At 47.9% G+C, this 22,129-nt stretch overlaps 1 protein-coding gene across 1 annotated transcript in view; it reads left to right on the top strand.

Moving 5' to 3' along the window:
- ABCA4 (ATP binding cassette subfamily A member 4) overlaps positions 1-22,129 on the top strand; it is a 145,274-nt gene that overhangs the window by 22,800 nt on the left and 100,345 nt on the right. The window contains exons 4-6 of the mRNA XM_057528069.1: positions 1,255-1,394; positions 7,155-7,282; positions 11,818-12,015. Coding sequence (XP_057384052.1) covers positions 1,255-1,394; positions 7,155-7,282; positions 11,818-12,015 — 466 coding nt within the window. The remainder of the gene's footprint in view (positions 1-1,254; positions 1,395-7,154; positions 7,283-11,817; positions 12,016-22,129) is intronic.

Genomic DNA, 22,129 nt, shown 5'->3' with positions numbered 1-22,129 from the left:
TGCACGGTCCACAAGCCTATAATCTGTTTGCTAACCCCTGGATTATAGGAAGATGGAGGAGGGAACACAGAACACCCACCTTCCTGGGAAAGTCAGCAGATGGCATTTTAGCTGGGCTCCCATGGCTGCAAACACCACCTGGAAGCTTTAATTTACAATCTGTACTTTCAGCTTGAGCCTCCTTGAGGTGCCTGAGAAGAAACACCTGCCTAGAGATCCCATGGGTCCCATGATGGGATCGGGGAGACTTGAAGGCATTTCAGCGGAGGCTGTATGGAGCTTTGGTGGGACTGGCACTGACAGTGTCTACAGATTGAGAGGTGGGAGCTGGGGAAGGGAAGGGGTTTCGGACTCCAGCTGTACTCAGCATGTGAACAAGGAAATCTGGGTTTCATGTTTCACACACACATTATGAGTGAAACATTCATTTGCTTGCAAGGCACAGAAACACATAAACAAGTTTAAGCCTCAGAGGGAAAGATATAGTTTGGACACTAGATCTTCTTGAAAAGCCAGGAGCAGCAAGGCAGTTCTCAGGGAGTGGGAGAAGAACTGGAGAGCCGTCAGGAGCTGCTCCCTCCCGTCTGGGCCTACAAGGTCCAGCCTCTCTGCCTCCCTCTGGGCTTCTACTCCATTTGCCTCTCTCCATGGACCAGTATCTCCTGCTTCTCAATGCCTGGGCTGGTGCTAGTTGCCCAGTTCACGGCCCCTCAGCTTGGGCAATCAGAAGAGCATCCCTGAGTACCATTCAAATTCCTGGGAACAAATCTGCTTAGCCCAGCTTTATTCTCCTTGTCCATCAGCCTTGGTGGAGGTGTGTGTGTACATGCGTGCAGAGAGGACTTTGCGGGTTAAGCATGGCTGTTAGAACCTGCTCATATGAATGGCTGGAAGGGCAGGTCTCAGAGAAGTGGGTACTGGCTGGGAAGAGCCTCCAGTAATATCTCCTAATATCATCCTATTTAAGGGTTCTTGGGACAGGACACACATAGAGAATGGGGTTGAGAGGTGACCCAGCCCTGGCAAAGTTGGAAGACTTTTGACAACAAATTTCTCACTGCCCATGTTATCTTATATGTATAAGGAAGTAAAAATATCTTTCTCCTTTGCCTTGGCAATATTGAGAGAATACATAATGTAATAGATAGGTCAAGCAGGTGGTATGTTAAAAAATTCTACAAGGTATTATGATGATGATAATGATGATGATGAAAATGACAGCTATGTCTTTATTGATGAGGCTCTTTCTTACAGCTTGGCAAGGGTGTATCAAGATTTTCGAGAACTCCTCATGGATGCACGAGAGAGCCAGCACCTTGGCCAGGTTTGGACAGAACTCTGCACCTTGTCGCAACTCATGAACACCCTCCGGATGCACCCCGAGAGGACTGCAGGTGAGGTGGGCTTTAGTGTTCTTACTATCACTTGCCTCTCACTTGCCTTCTCCATCAGAGAGACTGAAGATTACAGGAAAGAGTTTGGAGATTTGGTTGCAAAAGATACCAGAGGGTGCAGGAAGGTATGGGACCTAGAGGCAGCATGAGGCTTACCTTGGCAAGAACTCCTCTTCCTGCCAGGCTTGAAGGTGGGAAGTTGGGAAAGAAGGCAGGAAAGGTCTCATTCCAGGTAAGTCCAGAGATAGGAGAATGCGGAGAGAGATGGTGCTCTGGGAAGTCTGAGGCCAGGTGAAGGGCTGGGAGCAGGGGGAGGAGTGTGCAGAGCATGGTAAAGGTGTGGAACACTTTCACAGAGTCCTAGAGAGTGACCTACCCAGGACCATGTGGAAGCAATGCCAAGTAGCAGTAAGGAGCCAGGGAGGTCAGAGCACATGTTTATCATGACATAAATATGTACAGTTATTGTGTTTCTTCTGGTAATATTCAGCATCCCAGGCCCTGAGGCAGAGCAGGTGCAGAGTGGGGGGATGCAGGGCTGGGGGCTGGTAGGGAGGTGCCACAGAAAGTCCAGGAGTCCAGGGGGTTGAGGGTGGTGATTGGACTACACGGATCGGGTTCAGGCTGCATATGGATGGAGGAGAAGCCAGAAGTACTGCAATTGCCCAGGGGAGAATGGAGGGGCAAGAGAATAGAGGTCTTGGAGGGTTCCATGACCCTGTTTAAGGACTGAGGAAATAGCAGGATGGAAAGATTGACAGATGTGGTCAGAATGTGAAATATGCGAATTCAGGATTTCAAAGGCATGCAGGACAGATAAAAACAAGCCCCCAGGTGTGGCCATGGTTGTTGAAGTGGAGCGGAGGTGAAGGTTAGGTGATGGGGAGGGGAAGGAAATGAGAGGCCACGCTGGATGGACACTGAGGTGGTGTGGGTAGGAGAGCCCATTGGAGTGCAGAAGCGTGAGGAGGAAGGGTGGAGGAGCTCCCTCTCCCATGCCCCTCCTCCCCAGGGGAAGAACTAGAAACAAGCAAAACCCAAACCCAGTAACCACTCTTACATCTCTTTTTAGAGCACAAGTTAATGTTGTGTTTGTCACATCCGCCATAGACTCCTCTGTAGGTGGCTGGAGAGACTGGCCATGGCAGTGGCCTGGGCACCAGCTGGACCACATCCCCTTGCAGGGGCAGATGAGCAGCTGGAAGAGAACAGGGCTGCCAGGACCCCAGGGGTCACTGCAGTCCTGGGAGTGGAAAAGTTTTTTCAGGGGTGGGGCTCAGAGGCTGCGAAGGAAGTGGTTTGTTGCTGCTGCGAGATGTCTGCTCCTAGGATGGAGATGGGGAAGTGACTGTCAGGATGATCTTGGAGGATGACAAGGTTGAGGAAGGGGACATCCAAGGGGACAGGAGGGGCTGGATAGAAAAGCTTCTGCTCGGGGAGAATGGTACAAGCCAACCCTCCAGGGCTCCTCACCCATGCTGCACAGTCAGCAGATGTTTGGTGAGCGCCCACCGAGCCAGGCAGTGTGCCAGTCCCTGGGGACAGAGAGGTGGTCAGACCAGTGCCCTCCCCTGAGGGGTCCCTGGGCAGAAGTGGAAGGACCAAGTGGTCAGTGACCACACCATGTGGGGGGCTGGTGGAGGGAAGCAGGGGGGCTTCAAAGAGCACAGGGGAGTCAGGAGGGGAAAGTTGTCCAAGGAGAACCTGACCCTCCTCCCACTGGGCCACCTTCTCCCTTCTCTCCCCATTGGAGTAATAAAGGACACCAGTGTGATCAGATGACCGTTAAAATTACTTCATTACATTCTAATTCTTTCAAAGATAGTAATGCATATACTTTAAGTAGTAAAACCAGATTACAAACACTGTCTTCTTTGCTACTCGGAAGTTTACTAAGATTTTACTTAGCTCAAGCTTAAAGGGCCTTGCAGGGTATGAGCACGGTTAGCATTTTAATAGTGAGGGAAGTAAGGGGAAAGCACAAACAAGAAAGCATTTTTTTCCCCCAAGGTTAAACAAGCGGATGAGAACACGGGCTTATCCGACCCCTGGAATGACTGTCTACCCCATTCATCCAGCAGATATTTCATTTTGTTTTCTGATTGTCGGATGGAGTCCGGCTGGGAGGAAATATAAAGGAAGTCATTTCAAACCACAGTGTCTCTGTGGTCTTTCAAGCCTGTATATGGGAACCAAAACCACTCCTTCCCGGCCCGACGCAGGACTAGTTTTGAATTGGCACGCAGATGCTCCTTCTGCCGGCCTTCAGGCTGTCGGCGAACGTTCCTTTCAAGAGGGCAGCTTCGGGGCGCTGGGAAAACTGGGTCAGGGAAGGCCAGCCAAGGCTCTCCAGAGGACTTTGGGGGCCGAGAACACAGACTCTGCAGAACCCCTGACCTTGGTGGCCATGAGAGGGTAAAGGGGACCATCCCCAAGAAAAGAGACAGAGTCTCTGAAGGAATTCCAGGCCGGGGACTGAAGTCCACCATCAGAACTGAAGACGGTTTCAGAGTCTGTCCCAGGGTCCCCTGGGGACCTTGCCGGCTCTGAGCATTGACTCCTCAGCCCAAAGCTGCAGTGGAGGGTTAAGCCTTTGAAAGCGAGGTGGGTGGCTGTAACTAGGGTGTGCTTTTGCCTGTCAGTTCCCGGTCACCTGGGAAAGTATGCCAGTGGTGACCCAGGGCATTTTCCTTTCCCAGCAAACCTGTAGTACTGCATTCTCCGCAGAGGAGGATTAATGGTAAAAGACCAGCCATGAAGCCCCCTCCGCACTCACCCCCAAGCAAGCTTTGCGGTCTCTCAATCATCTTTAAATGCTGTCTTCCCCCTTAGCCTCACGCACACCTTCTCCTGGCTTCCCCCACCCCAGCCTCAGCTCCCCTGACCTCCATGGGCCTCAGCGGCCCCCTCCCCCAGCCTCTAATCTTCCCAGGGAAGAGAACAAGAAGAACCACATTTTAAACTACATTTATTTTTCTTTCCTCAGGCCCCCAGTTCACATTTCTCCCTCGGGAGTCTGGTGTAGCTGCTGTCTGGTATCGGCCACTGCCTACACTTTCGGCCCCACGCTCTCCGAACAGGGTGGCCCCCAGCCCTCCTCAGGTGTGCTGAACCGGCACGCTCCTGCCCCTTCTCCCTAGGGCCACGGCAGCCCAGGCACCTGGGTGGGAAACTGGACCAGGGCGAAATCACTCCCAGTTTCCTTTGTTTTGTCCCTTCTCCCCAGCAAGGTATTTGTATGTAAGGTCAGGTGAGGGAGTTAAAGAATAACAAAGAGTTACACTAGTCAGATAGGGCCCTGACTCTCAGGTCAAGACAACAGATATTTATTGGGTGTCTCCTGTCATTCCGCAGACATTTACCAAGGACCTGATTCCACGTCAGGCTCTAATGCTGGGTGTCAGATAGAGGTGACTTGGAGGGCTTACATCTCTGTGCCCAGCATTGCTCAGTATGATGGGGAGTATAATAAAAGCAGGATCCTTAGCTCCCTACTCTCAAGAGCCTCTGTGTGTGTGTGTGTGTGTGTGTGTGTGTGTTTGGGGTTGCATTGCTGGAGGCCAGAGGATGTAGTATAATACTGTATACAAAGAAATGATTCAGAGATGAACAACCAAGCTGGTGCCCCAGGGGAAGAAAAAAGGAAGCTGGGTTTGGAAGATGACAGACATATGTTATTGAAAAGGAAAGAAGGCAAGAAGAAAATAGACCAGCCCCTCTCAGAACCATCCCCCTCTCTTGGGGGAATGCCCCCAATCCATGGTTTCAGTTATCTGTGGTCAACCACAGTCCAAAAATATTAAATGGAAAATTCCAGAAGTGAACAACTCATAAGTTTTAAATTGTGTGCCGTTCTGAGTAGCATGATGAAATCTTGGGCTAACCTACCCAGGATGGAAACCATTCCTTTGACCAGGTATCCCGCGTGTTAGTCACTTACTAGCTGTCTAGCTTAGCTTATCAGATCGACTATGGCAGTATCATAGTGCTTGTGTATGAATAACTCTTATTTTATTTAATAACGGCCCCAAAGTGAAAGACCAGTGATGCTGGCAATTTGGATATTCTTTCACTGTGCCTAATTTATAAATTAAACTTCATCATAGGTACGTATGTATAGGAAAAAACGTAGTATATATAGGGTCTGGTACTATCTGTATCCACTGGGGGGGGGTCTCGGAATATATCCACTGAAGGTAAAAGGGACTATTATATATTATAGTCAGTTTCCCCTAAAGGCTTTGGGCTTTTCCTAAGCAAAAGGTAGTGATACTGAGCTACCTGGCAGTACAACTCTAAGGGACATCCACTGTGGTGAGAGAGGCTGCTGTGTGGTGGGACCTCGGGGCTGGTTCCCCTGCCCCAGCTGCACGGGCAGGCCTGTGGCTGGCCCATCCCCTTTCAAGAGGAAATTAGCAGCGACATCAATCTGGATAAGACATACACAAAGAAAGTCACAACCTGAACATGAAGGGTGACTGTCAAGCACTTGGGGGGCTAGGCCTCTCGGCGGCCTGGGGAGAATTTGGGGAGGAAGAGCACTGTGGTGTTAGAAGCTGGAAGGAACAGGGGCATTTGATGATTAACGTTAGTTAAAGAAGAACTAAGAGATAAGCAGTCAACCAGGCTCCCGGAGACGTTGGGATGTAGAGATAACTGTTTTCATGCAACCCAAATGCTTTCCCTTAATGTTGAAATGATTTCATAAATATCTGGGCCCGTCCCCCTCTTCTCTGGCTGGTGCCTCATGAACTGTAGCAGTGGCCAGCTTCAGAGTGAGTGTTGGCCCTGGAAGCAAACAGAGAAGGTGGGTGTGCCTCCCCTGGGAGGGGTAAGAATAATATTAATGCAATCAGGTCAAGCATTTTTTTGAGCTGGGAGCTAATAAGCACTTTACACTCCTTATCCTGAGTCACCCCACAACGATCCTAAGAGGTGGATGTGGAAAGTGCAGGCACAGAGAGGTTCAATCACTTGCCCCAAGGTCACCTCAACTGTTAGAAGTCCTTTATGCCTCCTTATAAAGAAATTTCTGCTTCCAGTAGGTTTTGAGTGGAGCTGAAAGAATGTGACTGAGCTGATCAGGGCATGAAACTGCAAGCCCAGGCAACAGGCCATCCCCCTTTCCCCACGTGAAGATTTTCTTGCCCCAGACAGCTTGATCTCTCTTAGTACATGTCCATACCCTGAGCTTAGAGCCATAGCTGAGATGACAGAATCACCAAGAAGGGTTCTGTACCCCATGACAATGGCACTAATTCTCCTCCAATTCTAGACTTTCTCAGCCTTAGCACTATTGACCTTTTGAACCAGATAGTTCTTTGTTTTATCAGAGAAACGGGGTTGTCCTGTGCCTTGTGGGATGTTTGGTGGTATCCCTGGCCCCTACCCACTAGTATCAATACTTCCCCAGTTGTAACAACCAAAAATGTCTCCAGACATTGCCAAATATTCCCAGGGGGACAAGACTGCTCCTCACCCCCACCCCATTGTCCAAGACCAACTCCACAAAGCATCCGATGGCCACCACCCCGACCTAACTTTTTCCACCTTGTGTGCCTTCTCACTAAATTTGGCTCGCCTGCCCCAGCAGTAAATGCTGTGACTGCCACTGGCAGGGGCCCTGGCTCTTAGGCGCTCCCAGGGAACCCCAAACAGAGCCTTCCTCTGAGAGTCAAGTTAGAAATCAATTCTAGATGTTTTCCTTTTTTTGACCCATCTCTCCTCCGACACCCTGTTCTTTTTTTCATTCCTACGCAGGAAGAGGAATACGAATACGGGATGTCCTAAAAGATGAGGAAACACTGACACTGTTTCTCATAAAGAACATTGGCCTGTCTGACTCAGTTGTCTACTTTCTGGTCAACTCCCAAGTCCGTCCAGAGCAGGTAGGTGGATGTCATTGGTCAGTGGTCCCTGGAGGGGAAGGGTGGGCACTGAGCCTGAGCCTGAGAAAGGCAAAGGAGACCTTGAGTTTCTTTTTTCCTTCTTGCTTTCACATTCAGAATCATTCACATTCATGCCGCACACTCAGGAGAATACCTGGGGGTCACTTGTGGTGATGAGCATTCCCATCGCAGGATTCTGGAGCGGCACAAATCCTGGCAGCCCTTAAAACATCTCAGAGTTTATGACTGGAAGGAACCTTAGAGACCATGTGGCTCAAACTCCTTTTATAGTTGAGGAAACTGAGCTTTATTCATGTATTCACTAAATACGTAGAGATGTTTTAGGTACCAGAATACAGTGGGAACAATACGAGGAAACCCCTGACTCTGGGAGCTCATATTCCAGCGGGGGCGACAGGCAATAATCAAGTAAGCCAAGGGCACCTACGTGCGTTTCCAGATTGTGAAAGGGGCTGTGAGGAAGGTCTAGCAGGGTCGGAGTTAGGGAGGGACTGGGGGCAGTTTTAAATTTGATGGGCAGGGAAGACCTTCCTGAGGAGGTGCTATTTGAGCAGATCTAACTGAAGAGAAGGCACCATGCAAATGCCTGTGAGAGGAGAGTTCCAGCCAAGAAAAAGGCAAAGCCAGGGTCTGAGTGTGCTGAGGTGACCTTCGAGGTCACAGAGCCCAATAACGGCTGCAAGTAGAAGCAGACCTCTGATTTCCTGGACCATTTCTTCCCAGTGCCAGGCGAACTCCTTCTATCCCCCCCAAATCGATTTTGTCTGTTTTCATAATCTCCTGTATTTATTCAGAGTGTTTTTACCACTAACATATGACTTTCACATCTGTTAGCGCCTGTGCTCCTCACATTAATCCCGAGCTGGGTCAAACAGATGGGGAAACTGACGTGCCTGGTGATTGACTGACTTGTGCACAGCTGTAGAGCTAGAATTGTCCGAGCTGGCACGGAATCCAGGTCTTCTCGTTCCTAGTCCCGTGCTCGTTCAGTGGTTCTCAGGGTCCAAGACCAATAGCCTCAGCAAGGACTGGGAGTAAATTCTCAGGCCCCATCCCAGACTGACCAGCAGTCTCTGCTTTAACAAGCCCTCCAAGTGGTTCTGATGGCTCAGGGATGAGAACCACTGCTCTAGTTTGGGGCCTCATGGGCTCCTGGCCCAGCATCCTGGGGGTGTGGATTCCTAGTGTGATGAACATGGTGAGAACGCATGATAAGCAGGGGCCTTAGCACAGACGCCCCGCCTGGCTCTCCTGGCCAGGACTGCACCTCCTCTAGACTCCAGGGGAGACGGAGATGTAAATAGAGAATTTCAGGGCCTGTGTCAGTCCTGAGGCAAAGGTCTGCACAGGGTGCTGTCTGAGCCCAGAGAAGGGAGGGGACCCACCTGCCTGGCTGAGATTGGCTCCTTTGAAGGGGGTTTTCAAGCTGGTTCCCAGCACAACAGTGGAGAAGCCCATACCTGCTTTTCTGGCTTCTCAGACCCTGAGGTTTTCACTGAAACTAGACAAGGGGAGCTGAGGTTCAGCCCTGAGGCAGAGTGTCAGGGCCCTTGGAACCCGGCACCCCCAGTGCCCAGGCTTGACCACAGCGTGCTCCTGGGGCGGCCCTTGGGGTCAGGCCTGGCTGCCCGGCCCTGCTTGGCTCCCCTCCCATCCCAAGCCGGGGGCGGGGGGTGGGCAGCATCACTTGCTCACTTTCCCCTTTGCTTTCTCTTCAGCTCATAAAACTCAAGTCCTGGAAATGCCTGTGATGACTTCCAGTTGGTAATAAAAGGGAGATGGAGATAAGGGCAGGAATTTAGGGGAAATTTCTTTCCAGTTCCTCACCTACGTGACATTTGGGTTTCTAGTTGCTGTGCTGCTGGCATTAGGGCTGAGGCCTTTCATGTGGGGAGAAGACAGGGCCTGGGCCACTGGGGTGTGCCTTTATTTAGTGTTGCAGTTTCTGATTAGCTGATGCTTTCCTGATCAGCAAAACTCAGAGCTTAGGAAGGAGCCCAGCTCCTGCGCTCCGGAGGCCGGTCATGTGGACCCAGCTCCCTCCATGCCTTCGTGCCCACCCTGCTTCTTAGCCCGACTGCCTTGTGTGCCTTCCTCCTGATCTCTATCTCGGTCTCCTTGACAGAACTGTCCACACGAATTTTCCTCCATGACAGTAGTGCTCTCTCTGTGCTGTCTGTAGGGTAGCCACTAGCCACATGTGGCTGGTGGGCACTTGAGATGGGGCTCGTGCAGCTGAGGAACTGAATTTTTAAATGTTATTTAATTTTAATTATTTTAAATTTAAACAGCTACATGGGGCTTGCAGCTCTCTACCCGATCATCCTCATTATACATGGAATTTCGTTTTTTACCATTAGAACTGGATATCCCTCTGCCTAGTGTCTGAGCACAGCTCCAAAGGGAATAACATCACTCGGTCTCTCCCCATTGAGGGAATTATTAGGCAATTAAAGTAATACGGTTCTCTGGTCCATCCCTCATCACACCTCTCACCCCTAGCCGTGCAACCTCCTGAACATTCTTCCAGGCCCAGCTCAAGTGTTGCCTCCTCAGTGAAACAGTTCATAAACCCTCCCTTCTTTGTCCTGCGCCCTCCCCCTTCCCTAATCGACAAAGAGCTAACGGGTAATGGTTAAGCACAAGCTGTGTGTTCAAATCTCAGCAAGGTCACAAGGTTCACTGCAAGTTAATAAGCAATCTGTTTCCTCATTGGTAAAATGGAGATAATAAAAGTACCTACCATATACGGTGGTTGTGGGGGTTAAAAGAATTAATATCCGTGAAGCAATTAGAATAGTGCATGGCACATAATAAACACTCAATAAATACCAGCTACTTTTACTAGCAATTCTCAACACTCCCTCTTCTGCACTCTGGTTTCACGACGTTCAGTCTAGCACCTCCTGCTGTTTAAATGCCTGCATTTCCAGCTAGCCTGGAAACTAGCCTAGCTAGTTTTTGGGAGGGCAGAAAATTCATCTTATTCTCGCTGTATCCCCAGTAACTCTCCTAGTCCCTGCAGAATGGGAACGCAGTGAATGAGCATTGAATGAATGAGTTGCATTTTCATGGTGTCCCAGCTTTCTCCCTCGCCTGTTGTGTAACCTTCTCAAGTCACCTAACCCCTTTTCCATCACTTCCCTCCTCTGGAATATTAGAGGTTTGGACTCTAATGAGCTCATTAATTCCCTCCACCTCAAAATGTTTCAGACTCTGGGAAGAGAGTTGGGGTGAGGTTTTTGCCTGGAGATGAGAAGTAAGGTATGGACAAAACAGGAAGGCTCTGTTGGAATATGCACCCAGTTACAGGCCCCTGAGATCCACGGAGTCCACACCCACTCAGCACCAGCTGTGACCTGGGCCTCATTTGGGGACTGGGCTTCTGTGTGTGGTCTGGACAGTTTCCATACAGGGGGCAACAGAGACCCACCTGCTCCGTTCTCCAGCCCAGAGGATTGTGTAGAAGGCATGGGACTGTGGAGGCCAGGGAAGTTCATGAACCTGTTCTATTTATGGTATTTAGGGTTTTGTCCACTACTGGGAGTCCAGGACTCCAGGAGGCCAGTTACTGTGCTGGGTGGACAAGGGTCCCTGGCCAGCGTTGAGGCCTCCTTGGCCTCTGGAGGCCATCATGGGGATTGTGCTCCACAGGAGCTTCCGGATGTGGGAGCTCCAGGGGTTAGCATCGTCAGATAAACTACAGGGTGCCTGGTTAAATTTGAATTTTAGGTAAACAACAAACAGTTTTTCAGCATGAGGATGTCCCATTTGGACTCTGTTTGGGACATAACTTGTACCAAAAATTGTTCACTGTTTATCTGAAATTCAAATTTAACTGGGCATGCAGTATTTTTATTTGTTAAATCTGGTGAGACAGGAAGGCAGGGGTGGTCATTCACCATCACTCCAAATGCATTCTAGCCAGTCCCCCACCTCAGCTTCAGGAAGTAGTTCCTGATGGTACCTTAGCATCATGTGCTAAGAAGGGATGGCTTAAATTGTAAAGTCTCTCTGCTAAAATGAGGCCTGGGAATATATTCGTTTTCTATGGCTGCTATAACAAATTACCACAAACTTAGTGGCTTAAAACAATACAAATTTATTATTTTATGGTTCTAGAGGTCAGAATCTAAAAGTCAAGGAGCCAGCAGTGCTGTGCTCCTTACTGAGGGAAGTAGAGGAAAATTCATTTTCTTGCCTCTAGAGACTGTCTACTTTCCTCGGCTGGTGGCCTCCCTTCATCTTCAAGGCAGACATTGTTTCTTCTGCTTCCCTCTTCCACATTTAAAGGACCCTTGTTATTACATTAGGCTCACCCAGGTAATCCAAAATAATCTCCTTATTTTAAATTCAGCTGATTAGCAACTTTAGTTTCATCTGCAAGCTTAATTCCCCTTGCCGTGCCACATAACGTATTCACAGGTTCTGTGGGTTAGGACATGGACATCTTTGGATGGGCCAGTCTTCCTCTGCGACAGGGAGGTTTCCAGTGTTGCTTTTCCTTTCTGCAGTTTGCTCATGGAGTCCCAGACCTAGTGCTGAAGGACATCGCCTGCAGTGAGGCCCTCCTGGAGCGCTTCCTCATCTTCCCCCAGCGCCGTGCGGTGCACACGGTGCGTGATGCGTTGTGCTCCCTCTCCCAGGGCACCCTACAATGGATGGAAGACACCCTGTACGCCAATGTGGACTTCTTCAAGCTCTTCCACGTGGTAAGGGAGGTATCCAGCTGCCCGCCCCTTGGGGGGTAATTCCTGGAGGCAGTAGGGCCTGGTGGCAGGCCATCGGGGACTCACAAATTGACAGTCAGGGAAGGCACGAACCTGATGTTCCAGACATTCCTTGTTCAAGACAAGACAAGACAGGCTCCAAAGGCCCGGGAATCAACTGATAGTATTTCCAGAGCCGTGGCCCAGACATCCAGGAGTCACCGTTAGGATCACCATTAGATATGTGCTGTGGCAGGTCTGGGTCCCCCCCAGATGTGGGATAAGCCCTCTTCACCACCTCTGGCAGTGTGGAAAGGAGGAGCTAGGTGATCGTGGAAAAATTGTTAACCTTTCCTGGCCCCATCACTCATCTACAAAACAAATGTAATACTTTATAGATACATTAAAAATACATGCAAAGCATTTAATAAATGAGAGCTTCACATTCCCTTCTCTGGGTCTGCTCTTGACCCCAAACTTTACTGTTTCTGGATTAAAAAAACAACAACAACAAAGCAAGAGAAAATGTCATAGAAAATTTCCAAAAATTTGGAAAGCCTGCCCTAGCTCAGCACTGTGTTCAGAAGTGCATCCCAGACAGACTTCTTGGGATCCAGTCATATCTTCTCTTTTGCTAGAAGGGTAAGATGAGAGGGAATTATATAAAGGAGGCATCAAGCATTGGTTCTCGTACTTCAGAGTATAGGAAAATCATCAAGGAAGCCGGTAAAAGATGCAAGTTCCACATTCCCACCCCCAGAGACTGATTCAGGAGACCTGGGCTGGGCCAGAATCTGACCTGTTACCTTAGGTGATTCTGATGGAGGTCATCGTAGGCCACGCTTTAAGAAACACTCAAAATTAGAATTAGAATTTTCTAGCATTGAATTGTGTTTTCTCTTTTGCCTACGTTTTAATTTCTGGAACTATGTTTCGGAGAGTGTCAATCACTGAGAACATGGCAGAGGAATTTGTGTTTTGTCTTTTTACATTTGCTCTCTCAAGTCCCAGAAAACTTGCTCTAGCCTTGCCTTCAAAAGCAAGGTGAAGGCTTTTAAAAACAAAACAAAATAAAACAATACCCCACAGTTTCTGGCAGGGTTCACACTTCATCCCTTTCAGTGTGACTTTTCCTTGGAATGTTACTCCATAATTTCCCCAGCTCATCGGGGGGCCTCCAGAATGGGTAAGAGGGGTCAGACCTATGGATGCCACCAGCCCTGAGAGCCAAGGGCCCCAGAGAAGGTCTCTGCAGGGAGATTAAAAAGCCATGCAGTTCCAACTTCTCTGTCCGAAGTTCCATGAGGAACCCGATTTTAGACACACTTCTTAGCTTGTTTTCAGAATCAGACAGGAGAGTGAGTAGGTGATAAAAATCCTTATTCTGAGCGGCTGAACCCCCCCACCCCCAGCACAGTGGGAGCCCAGTGCCTGCATTTGCAGAGCTGTGGGAGCTTCCCTGCGTGCCTGGGATAGTGCAATCCTCTGGTCACTAGAAAACGGGCAGGGTCCTGCATCTCTTTCTGCAGCACCTTGGCCACTGGTATAGTACATGTACCTTTGGGGCATGAGGACAGCCTGGATAATAGCAGGAGAAAGGGGAACCTGGGCAAAACTTTTCATTAGGGTCTGAACCCATAACTCAGGCTACTGGCTTCAGGATGTTTATTTATCAGATAAGAAAGACTAGACTGTCTTTCCTGCTGCCCTTACATGCTGCTCTGGCAAGTGTTAGAGTTCAGAAACCAGAGGAGAATTTTGGCCGGTCACCCTCACCAACCCGAGATGGACCCTAGGTACTCGCCCGTGTCCATGCACTTAAACCTGAATTGGGCCAGGCACTGTGCTGAGGCCAAGGGCCCAAACATGGCTTTCATGCCCTCACTGAATTCCCAGTTACCCTGAGACAGACAAACAGGCCATGTCACAGCACTGAGGCTTAGGACATTTGGCCCCTAGAGCAGTGGTACCCAGGCCTGGTTGCACACCGAGTCACCTGGGGAGCTTTTAAAAACTACAAGTCCCCCACCCCACCTTCATCCCATAGATTCTGATTAGTTGCCTTTAGCATTTTTAAAAGCTTCCCAGATCATTCTAATGTCCAGCCAGGGCTGAGAATCACTGACCTGCAACAAAGGAGTTTGATTTAGAGTCTCAATTTCTGTAGAGCAAGCCCAATAATAGTAGTAGTACCCAAACGCCCCTAAGGCTTCGAAGTACTTTCATTTGATCACCCCTAACGCCAGGATGCTGTGCAGATGCGTCCTGCCTGCTGTCCTCCTAACGCAGCCGCTGAGCGACCCCAGAGACTGCCAAGAGGAGCAAGTTGTGGCAGGAGACAGGCTTACCCGGGAGATGGTGCTGCCCCGACCTACCATCTTTTTGTTCCTGCTGGTCTCTGTGTGGGAAGGCCTAACCAAGACAGGACACATCGGCCCCAAGCAAAGAGGACAAACGCCCTATGTGGTGCCCTTGAAATGTGCTTTTCCCGCTGACAAATGGACTGAGGGGCTACACATTTTTTTTTTAATTACTAAGAAGGAAACCTAAAAGCAATTGCAGGCAGTAAGATGGGATTTTTCCTCCTGTACCCGTCCTATTGTGTTTTTAGTAAAATAGCCCTGAGGCAGGCACAGAAAGGCTCAGGGCAGAGCCTCCGACCCTCTCAGAGGGGCTTGGGCCAGGCGGGAGGCAGGGGCAGGGGCCTCTCTGGGACGAGTCTGCTGTTGCAGCTGGTTGGCGAGCAGCCATGCTTAGGTCCAGCGCCTGGAATGCTGTGCCTTCTGTTCTCCTGGGCTGTTTCTCACGCACACGTACACCAGCGTATAAATAAGGTTTTAGTAAATGCCAAGTTGGTGCTCACTAACAAAGAGAGAGGGGCCATCTCAGCAAACCACCGCACGGCTCCTGCCTCTGTTGTGTCAGGACCTGGGCGTGTGGGTGGAAGTGTAACCTCCAAACCAGACCGTGGAGCCAAGAGACTCAGAGAGGGGTGTTGGGGACTCAGCACCAACTGGGGCCAGCTGTGTTTTTCCTCAGCCCCTTGGAGATCAGAAGTGAGTGTTGTCATCCTCAAATAATCCAAATGCAGTACCCTCGCCTTACTCCACCCCACCCATCCCCATATGTACGCTTGCGCCTGCGTGCCTACACATGCACGTGCACACACGCTGGATGGCCAGTGACCTAGGTGGGCTGGGACGAAAACAGCAGCCAGCTGGCTGGATTTTCTCCAAGGAGGTTTAGCCCCTCCTGGTTTCACCTGGGTTGAGACAGTTTGAAAGAGCTTGTCTTCACCTGTGGCCTTTTTGGGCTTAACGCCCCCAGCTTGAAACCCCAGAGCTCAGACCTGGGTTCAAGGTACGGTGACTGCCAACACTACCTGAAACGTTTCACACCTCATAAAAAATGGTGTGTCAGTTTCGGGTGAGGGGTTGGGCCATTTCCCCTCTGATTTGGCCCAGGGCGTGCGTGTCCCTCCCCCTCCTCCCCCTCCTCCCTCTGCAATCCTTCCTGTTTTCTCTCTGACTCTGGTGCACAGCTTTGAAATCTTGCTGAGAAGCGAATCTGTCCCCTCGGCTCTGCATGTTTATTTGTGGAAGTTCGGCGGGGAACTGAGGAGGTGCCAAGACCTGCCACATTGCTGGGAAATCTGCGTTCCCTCCCTTCCCCCTTCTCAGTGGATGTTGATAGAGGAAATTTGGCCTCCCCGGCATTTTGGCCCATGGTTTTCCCCTTTGCAGTTGCTTCCAGTGTGACATGATTCAGCTTTCTTTCCTTTCCCTCAACTGCTACTCAGTCAAGGTTTTTACTTTTCTGACTTCATTTTCCCCGTGTCTTTGTGACTATGGGGTGGCTGAACATTGAGTTCCGCAGAAGAAAGGCCGGTCTTGGGGGTGCTTGCTGCATGCTCTTTTCAGTGTCCCGCTTTGTTCTTGGCTCTGCTCCCTAAATTCCTGAATCATTGGGAATAAATGTGGGTGGAGTGCCCCTGCCCAGTGTGAGCTGGCCATGGTTTCTGCTCTCTTGGATCATTCGTTGCAGTTTGTTAAATTTCAACTATGCGTTTCAGTTTTCAGGTGATATTGCTGCGTCAAAATTCTCTGGAAAGGCCCCATGTCTCCAGGATTTTACCATGAGGTCCCATTAATGACTTAATTTCATGATCTCTCTCCCTTCTGATTTCTGAATCTTTGGACTGTCAACTTTCTCCCATTTCTGTGTGGGGGGTTTAGGGAGGGAAGAGGAGAAAGGAGTGGCATCCAGTGCCAGCAGTGTGGAGGGAGGTGCAGCAGGGCTGCTGAGTGAAAGCAAAACCAAGTCAGCAAATAGGATTTTTTTGTTTTTTGAAAATTATTAAGCCACAGCAAGTATAGTTGATTTACAGCATTAGTATTTGTTCTTCCTACATCTACAAAATTATGTGTCTATTATATTTCAAAATTTTGGCGAACTGATTTTGATAAGGAAGAAATAAAAAGGAAATAGAAGAGAGGAACATTAATGTACATTAAATATATATTAGGCCCATGGGCTTGATTGCCATTGGCCTGCCTTGGTTTCTTTTAGACTCCAGGCATGAGTAGGCTAGGGCTTATTTTCATGCCAGATCAGATGCTGTTTTATGAATTTAAAAAGAAAAAAAGACTGAGAGGTCAATACTAAAGTCACTTAGAACACAAACAGGCCCCTACAAAGACTGCTTTTAGGATAATGGGTCCTGGGGTTCTGGCCTTTATTCAGTAGCTGTAGATTGAGCACCAACATGTTAGGCATCCGGTTTTCTCCAAGGTAAACTGGTTTAAAGAAGGATTTTGGCCTCTGACATTTCTTATCTCTCCAGAACAGTAGTTCTTAATCTTTTTATGGATTAGAACTGCCTTTGAGAACCTGACAACAGCTCTAAACCTTTTCCCTAGAGAAACGTAAGTTCACACAGACACACAGAGGGTGGGGCTCTTGGAGCCTCTGAAGTCAGACCCCAAGTTAAGAGCTTTTGCGTTAAAATTTCTTTCCTACTTACCATTAATATATGTCCTTTCCTAAAGGCTCTCAATATAGCCACAGATTCTTCCTTAACTCTCCTTATGAAGTAATCAGCTAGTAGTGAGAGGACCAGAGGGTGGGCAGCCAGCTGGGGCCCACAGAGATCTCCTGGTGGTCAGGGACTGGGTCCTGGCTCTGCACTGGCTCCTTTCTTGCTGTCATTGAAAAGGAACTCAGCCTCTCCATCTGTAAAATTGAGATCGCAAAACCTATTCCATGTATCTCATGGGATCCAGTGGTGAAATTCACATTAGAGAAGAGTTGGAAAAGTGCTTTGAAACAAAAAGCATTTTTGCTCTTCCAGAAACAAGAATGCAGCTGCTTTGTGGAGGGCCCCACTGTGCCCCGCCCCCATTGCTCCACTCCCAGAAGCGTCCTCCTCAAACACTTAGGTGGGACATTCTCCTTCCTCCGACCCTCAGACTAGGAAGAGGTCTATCTCATGGGGTCGCCTTTTGACTTCCCATAGATTCCAAAACCAGTTTTGCTTTCATCAACCACAAATACCAAGACTGAAGTCACCGCAGAGAGAAAAAGGCCCAGTTTCTGTTGAGCCAAAAAAAGTCCCATAACTTGTCTGTTCAAGAGCCCACCCTCTCGTTCAGACTCTCTGCCCCCTCCAGTCCTGGGAAACAGCATGTCTCTGTGACCTCTCCCGGTAGAGACAGTTTGGCATTTCCCCCCTGCTCTGAGTGATTTAGTCTGAATTCTCCACTCCTGACGCATTTCCTGGTACTCAGGGTGTCCCCTCCTGGTCGCCCCCTCACCACTGAAGCCGGCTTCCTCTCTTTTCATCTGATGCTTCACAACTGTCAGGTTGCAGCAAACATGCTTCAAATCTACATTCCTCCAGTTGCCTAGCAACAACTTCCCTACCGGATAAATCTGGATTTCCTGTAGCGGCCCACAATTAAACACAGTGGGCCCCTCACTGTCTGTCCACCGTTTCATCTGTTCTTCACCTCTGTCTGGGTGCTTCAAAGGCAGCAGCTCATCCCTTACTCCAGAGCCTTCCACCAGCTCCCAGAGGCCACATTATCCCTATAAAGACACTTTTAACCCAAGGCTACCTATCTACCCTTGTGTTAGATAGATCCTCAACTTAGAAATCAATACTGTTTTCCAGATGGCCTTCTTTGAATCAGAGAAAGTAAAACAAAACTTTCAACTCATAAAACATTCCTTTTGTGTGCTGGCAGAGTGACATCTGTTTGATTAACCCATTGGATCCAAAGCATCAGCAAGAATTGCTCAAACAAGACTTTTTTAGTAGCTAATATGCCTTATTCTGCCTTAAGAAAAAATATTACACAGTCCCAAAGGACAGACATGTATCTTGTCCCTTGGGAACCCAGAGACCTCATGTAGCCAGAATCTTCTTGGCTACTGTCTAGGACCTTGTATCCATTTCTTAAGTACTGGATCAAGGCCCAGGGACCCCTCAAATCAACCATAGCTGATGGGAGATGATAGAGACATACCTTTTCAAGAGCCCTATTTGTATATCCAATTTTCCTTCCTGACAAGGTCTAATCAGACCTTGAACTTGGGTTAGCAGTGCTGAGGCCAGTCGTGACATGGAAGGGTTACTTGTTTGGGAAATTAAGAGAACTTATTTGGCATAGGAAGCAGTGGTGTGTGTGTGTGTGTGTGTGTGTGTGTGTGTGCGCGTGTGTGTGAGTGATGATACTTGCCATTTTGGTCTGTGACCTTTTTTCCAGAAATGGTTTCACATTTCCATTCAAATAAATTTACAGTCCCTTCCGGTTCTTTTGGCAAGAACAGTCCATGCGAATTTGAATAGATAATGGGAGAGGGAGCCCTGGGAAATTTATTTTATAATTTATGGCAACATCAGTCAGACAATTGGTGACCAGATACGTATGAAGTGTTCCCTGGGGGGACGGGCACTGTTCTGAGATGTAGGTGGTATCTAAAACGAAAGTGTGAGTATAAGACCTTCATTATTTACCATCTCCACTGGAAAGAGCTAGGAAAGGCATTGCAGCTATGGTACCCGGCACACAGCTGGAACTCAGTAAATATTTGTATAATGAATATTATTAAATTATTAACAAGACTGAAAAAGAAAATGCTAACCAGACACACAAATGCATCTCAAGCAGTTGTTCCTCCTGTTCCCTCTTCCCCAAATTTCTGGTCTTATTCTTATCTGGCTGTCTCTCCAGTCTCTCTTGCCATCTCTCCTTACATTCCTCCCTCCACCTGGAATTCCTGGTCCTCCCGTTCTGTCCACAAATACTGCCCTCATCCTCATGATCATTACCTTGTCTTCTTTCAAACATTAGCCAAGTGTCACCTTCGCCATCCCCAGGTGGAACTGACCACCCCCTTCCTGTAAGTCACCATCATACCTTGTAAAAACATCTCTCATGAAATGTAAAATCACAATAGACTCCGTCTCTTTTCCACTAGAGTATATTTATTTCCTCATTAAGTAATACAACACATATTTATGGAGCATTTACTGTGTACCATACCCTGAAGATATAAAAACAAAATAAAGCCTATTCTTATGCTTAATGAGTTTACAGTATAGTAGAAAGACAAATATCTTAAAAAATAATAGCAAACCAATATAAAAGTGATAAATAAATGCACTGAAGATTATAGGAGCAGCTAGGAGGGGCATCTACCCCATGGATAAGGAGGGCAGGAAGAGCATGACGGTGGGGGAAGGAAGGCTTTCTGGAGAAGGTGAGGTGGTTTCACATGAGTTGACTATGGCCAGTAGGGGTAAGGTGAGGATGGGGTGGAATGGGGTAGGTTGTCTGTCTTATCTATTAGGCCCTAAAATGATAGGCGTAGTACCTAAGGGAAAAAGGGTTTTCAGAGGCCTACAAGAATGTTTAAGAATTGAAAATTTAAAATTATGGCTCTGAAATACAAAGAAAAAGCTTTAGAATTAAAATTAATAAACATTAAATTGAATGTTTAAGAAAGGTAATATTATTCAACTTTTTGGTTAAATTTAATATTCATGAAATTTTAAATTAAAAAAACTGTTTTATAGTTCAGGTTTTCTCCCTTTACAAACATTCCTAAGTATTTGCAATGATTGCTGAGAAATTGTACTAGATCATTCATTTAATGAGTTAGTCAAGGTCAAATAATTTCAAAAGCAAAATTAAGAACCTTAAAAAATTATCTATGTATCTACCTACCTATCTATATCAATATATAGATATAGGTACGTATAGCTATAGATAGAGACACAGGTGCTTTTAATGTGTTGAATTTGAGGCAGGATGGAGTTTTAAGGCCAGAGTGTGCCTAGAGCCTATGGAGATGAAGGAGAGGGGATGGAAAGAAGATGTCCACTTAGGCAAAACATAGGCATGGATAATCTCCAGCCCACAGTCAAGTGAGGAAAGCAGACAACAAACTCACAAAGATGAGAAAGTAATTAAAGGCGATAGGAGCTGTGACTGATTGATTGCTGTCCAACCTCTCTGGACACATGAGTGTGACAGTTGCTTATTTTCTGTGCCTCTGGGTTTCTAGTCCCTCTAGGTACCTCCCATTGTCTAGGACCCTGGTTGTTTTTCTCTGCACAGCTTCTCTAGACTGCATTCCTTGATTCCAGCTTCTTCCTAAGGTGGTCTTTCAGATATCTCTTTGCTCCCCTCTCTGCAATCTGAAGGCTCATCCTGCTCCAAACTCAGACCCAACACCAGCTCCTAAGTCACCAGGCTGGGGATTTTGACAATGGGATGGGAATGGGGAAGCATCAGTGATGACACTCAGGCTTCCAGCTCTGGTGAGTGGGCAGGAGGCAGTGCCACCAATTGAGGAAGGGCATCCAGGAACAGAAGCTGGTTTGGGAGAAGACGATGTGATCAGTTTAGGACAAGTTGGAGTTATGCAAATGTCCAACAGACAATTGAGGGATGGAGATGCAGATTTAGAAGTCATCGACAAAAAAGTAGCAGATTAAATGAGAGAGGGAATGAAAAAACCCAGAGAGAGTGTACAGAATGAGAAGAGTGAGGGTGTGGAGGTGGAGAATCTCAGCATATAAGGGGAAAGTGGAGGCTGAAGAGCTTGTGGGAAAGGCAGGGAGGGAACAGAGAAAACCAGGTGAGATGAGTGTCATGAAGGTAAAGAACATGACCAAAAGTGTCAAGAGCAGAGAGGTCTGAACAGACAAGAACCAAAAGCATCCATTAGACTTTAAAACTGGGAATTCTAGTGAGAGCATCTTAGTAGGATGATGCGGGTGGAAGACTGGGAAGTGTTGGTGAGGAAATGAATCACTGAATGTGAACTGTTCTTCCAAGAAGTGTGGGAATAAGGGGTGGAGGAGGGAAGACCCTGCCGCAAGTAAGAGAGAATTCTTCCTGCCTTACTGGCTTTGATATGGGACATTGATGTTTTTTTCTGCCTTTGGACTCAAACTGAAACACCAACTCTTTGTGTGTCTCCAGCCTGCCAACTCACCCTGCAGATCTTGGGATATGCCAGCTTCCATAATTGCATGAGCCAATTTCTTATAATAAATCTCTTCCTATTTATATACATCCTATTGGATCTGTTTCTCTGGGGAACCCTAACTAATACACTGCCCTTAATGAGCATACCATTTCATGGAGTATCAGGCATAGAAACATTTATAGTCAATCTGCTTCTTGCTAGAATATAAGCATTCATTCATTCATCATATTCAATATGTGCCTGAATGTCTACTATGTGCCTAGCACACAGACACAGTTCTTGTCTATATGGAGCTTAGAATCTAATAAGAGAGACAGATAACACATAAACAGTAGAATAATTACCAGTGGTGAAGAGTACAAGGAAGGAAAAAAGGAGGACACCTTAAAAGAACATAACAGGGCAAGGGCAAGCAAAGAAGCATAGATAAAGAAGTATCATCTAACTCTACCGTGGGGACGCTGTCTTTCACATAGATAGTGGTATCAGGACTGAGACTTGAAGAATGAAGAAAACTTTACCAGGCAGAGAAGGCGGGGAGGGGGAACAATGTGCAGAGCCAGGAGGCATGAGAAAGGGACCAACACGTTAGGGAATGTAGAGTGAAGTCTGGATG

Source organism: Balaenoptera acutorostrata, chromosome 1 (genome assembly GCF_949987535.1).
Source record: "Balaenoptera acutorostrata chromosome 1, mBalAcu1.1, whole genome shotgun sequence".
Lineage (NCBI taxonomy): Eukaryota > Metazoa > Chordata > Mammalia > Artiodactyla > Balaenopteridae > Balaenoptera > Balaenoptera acutorostrata.
This window is presented reverse-complemented; position numbering and strand designations above follow the sequence as displayed.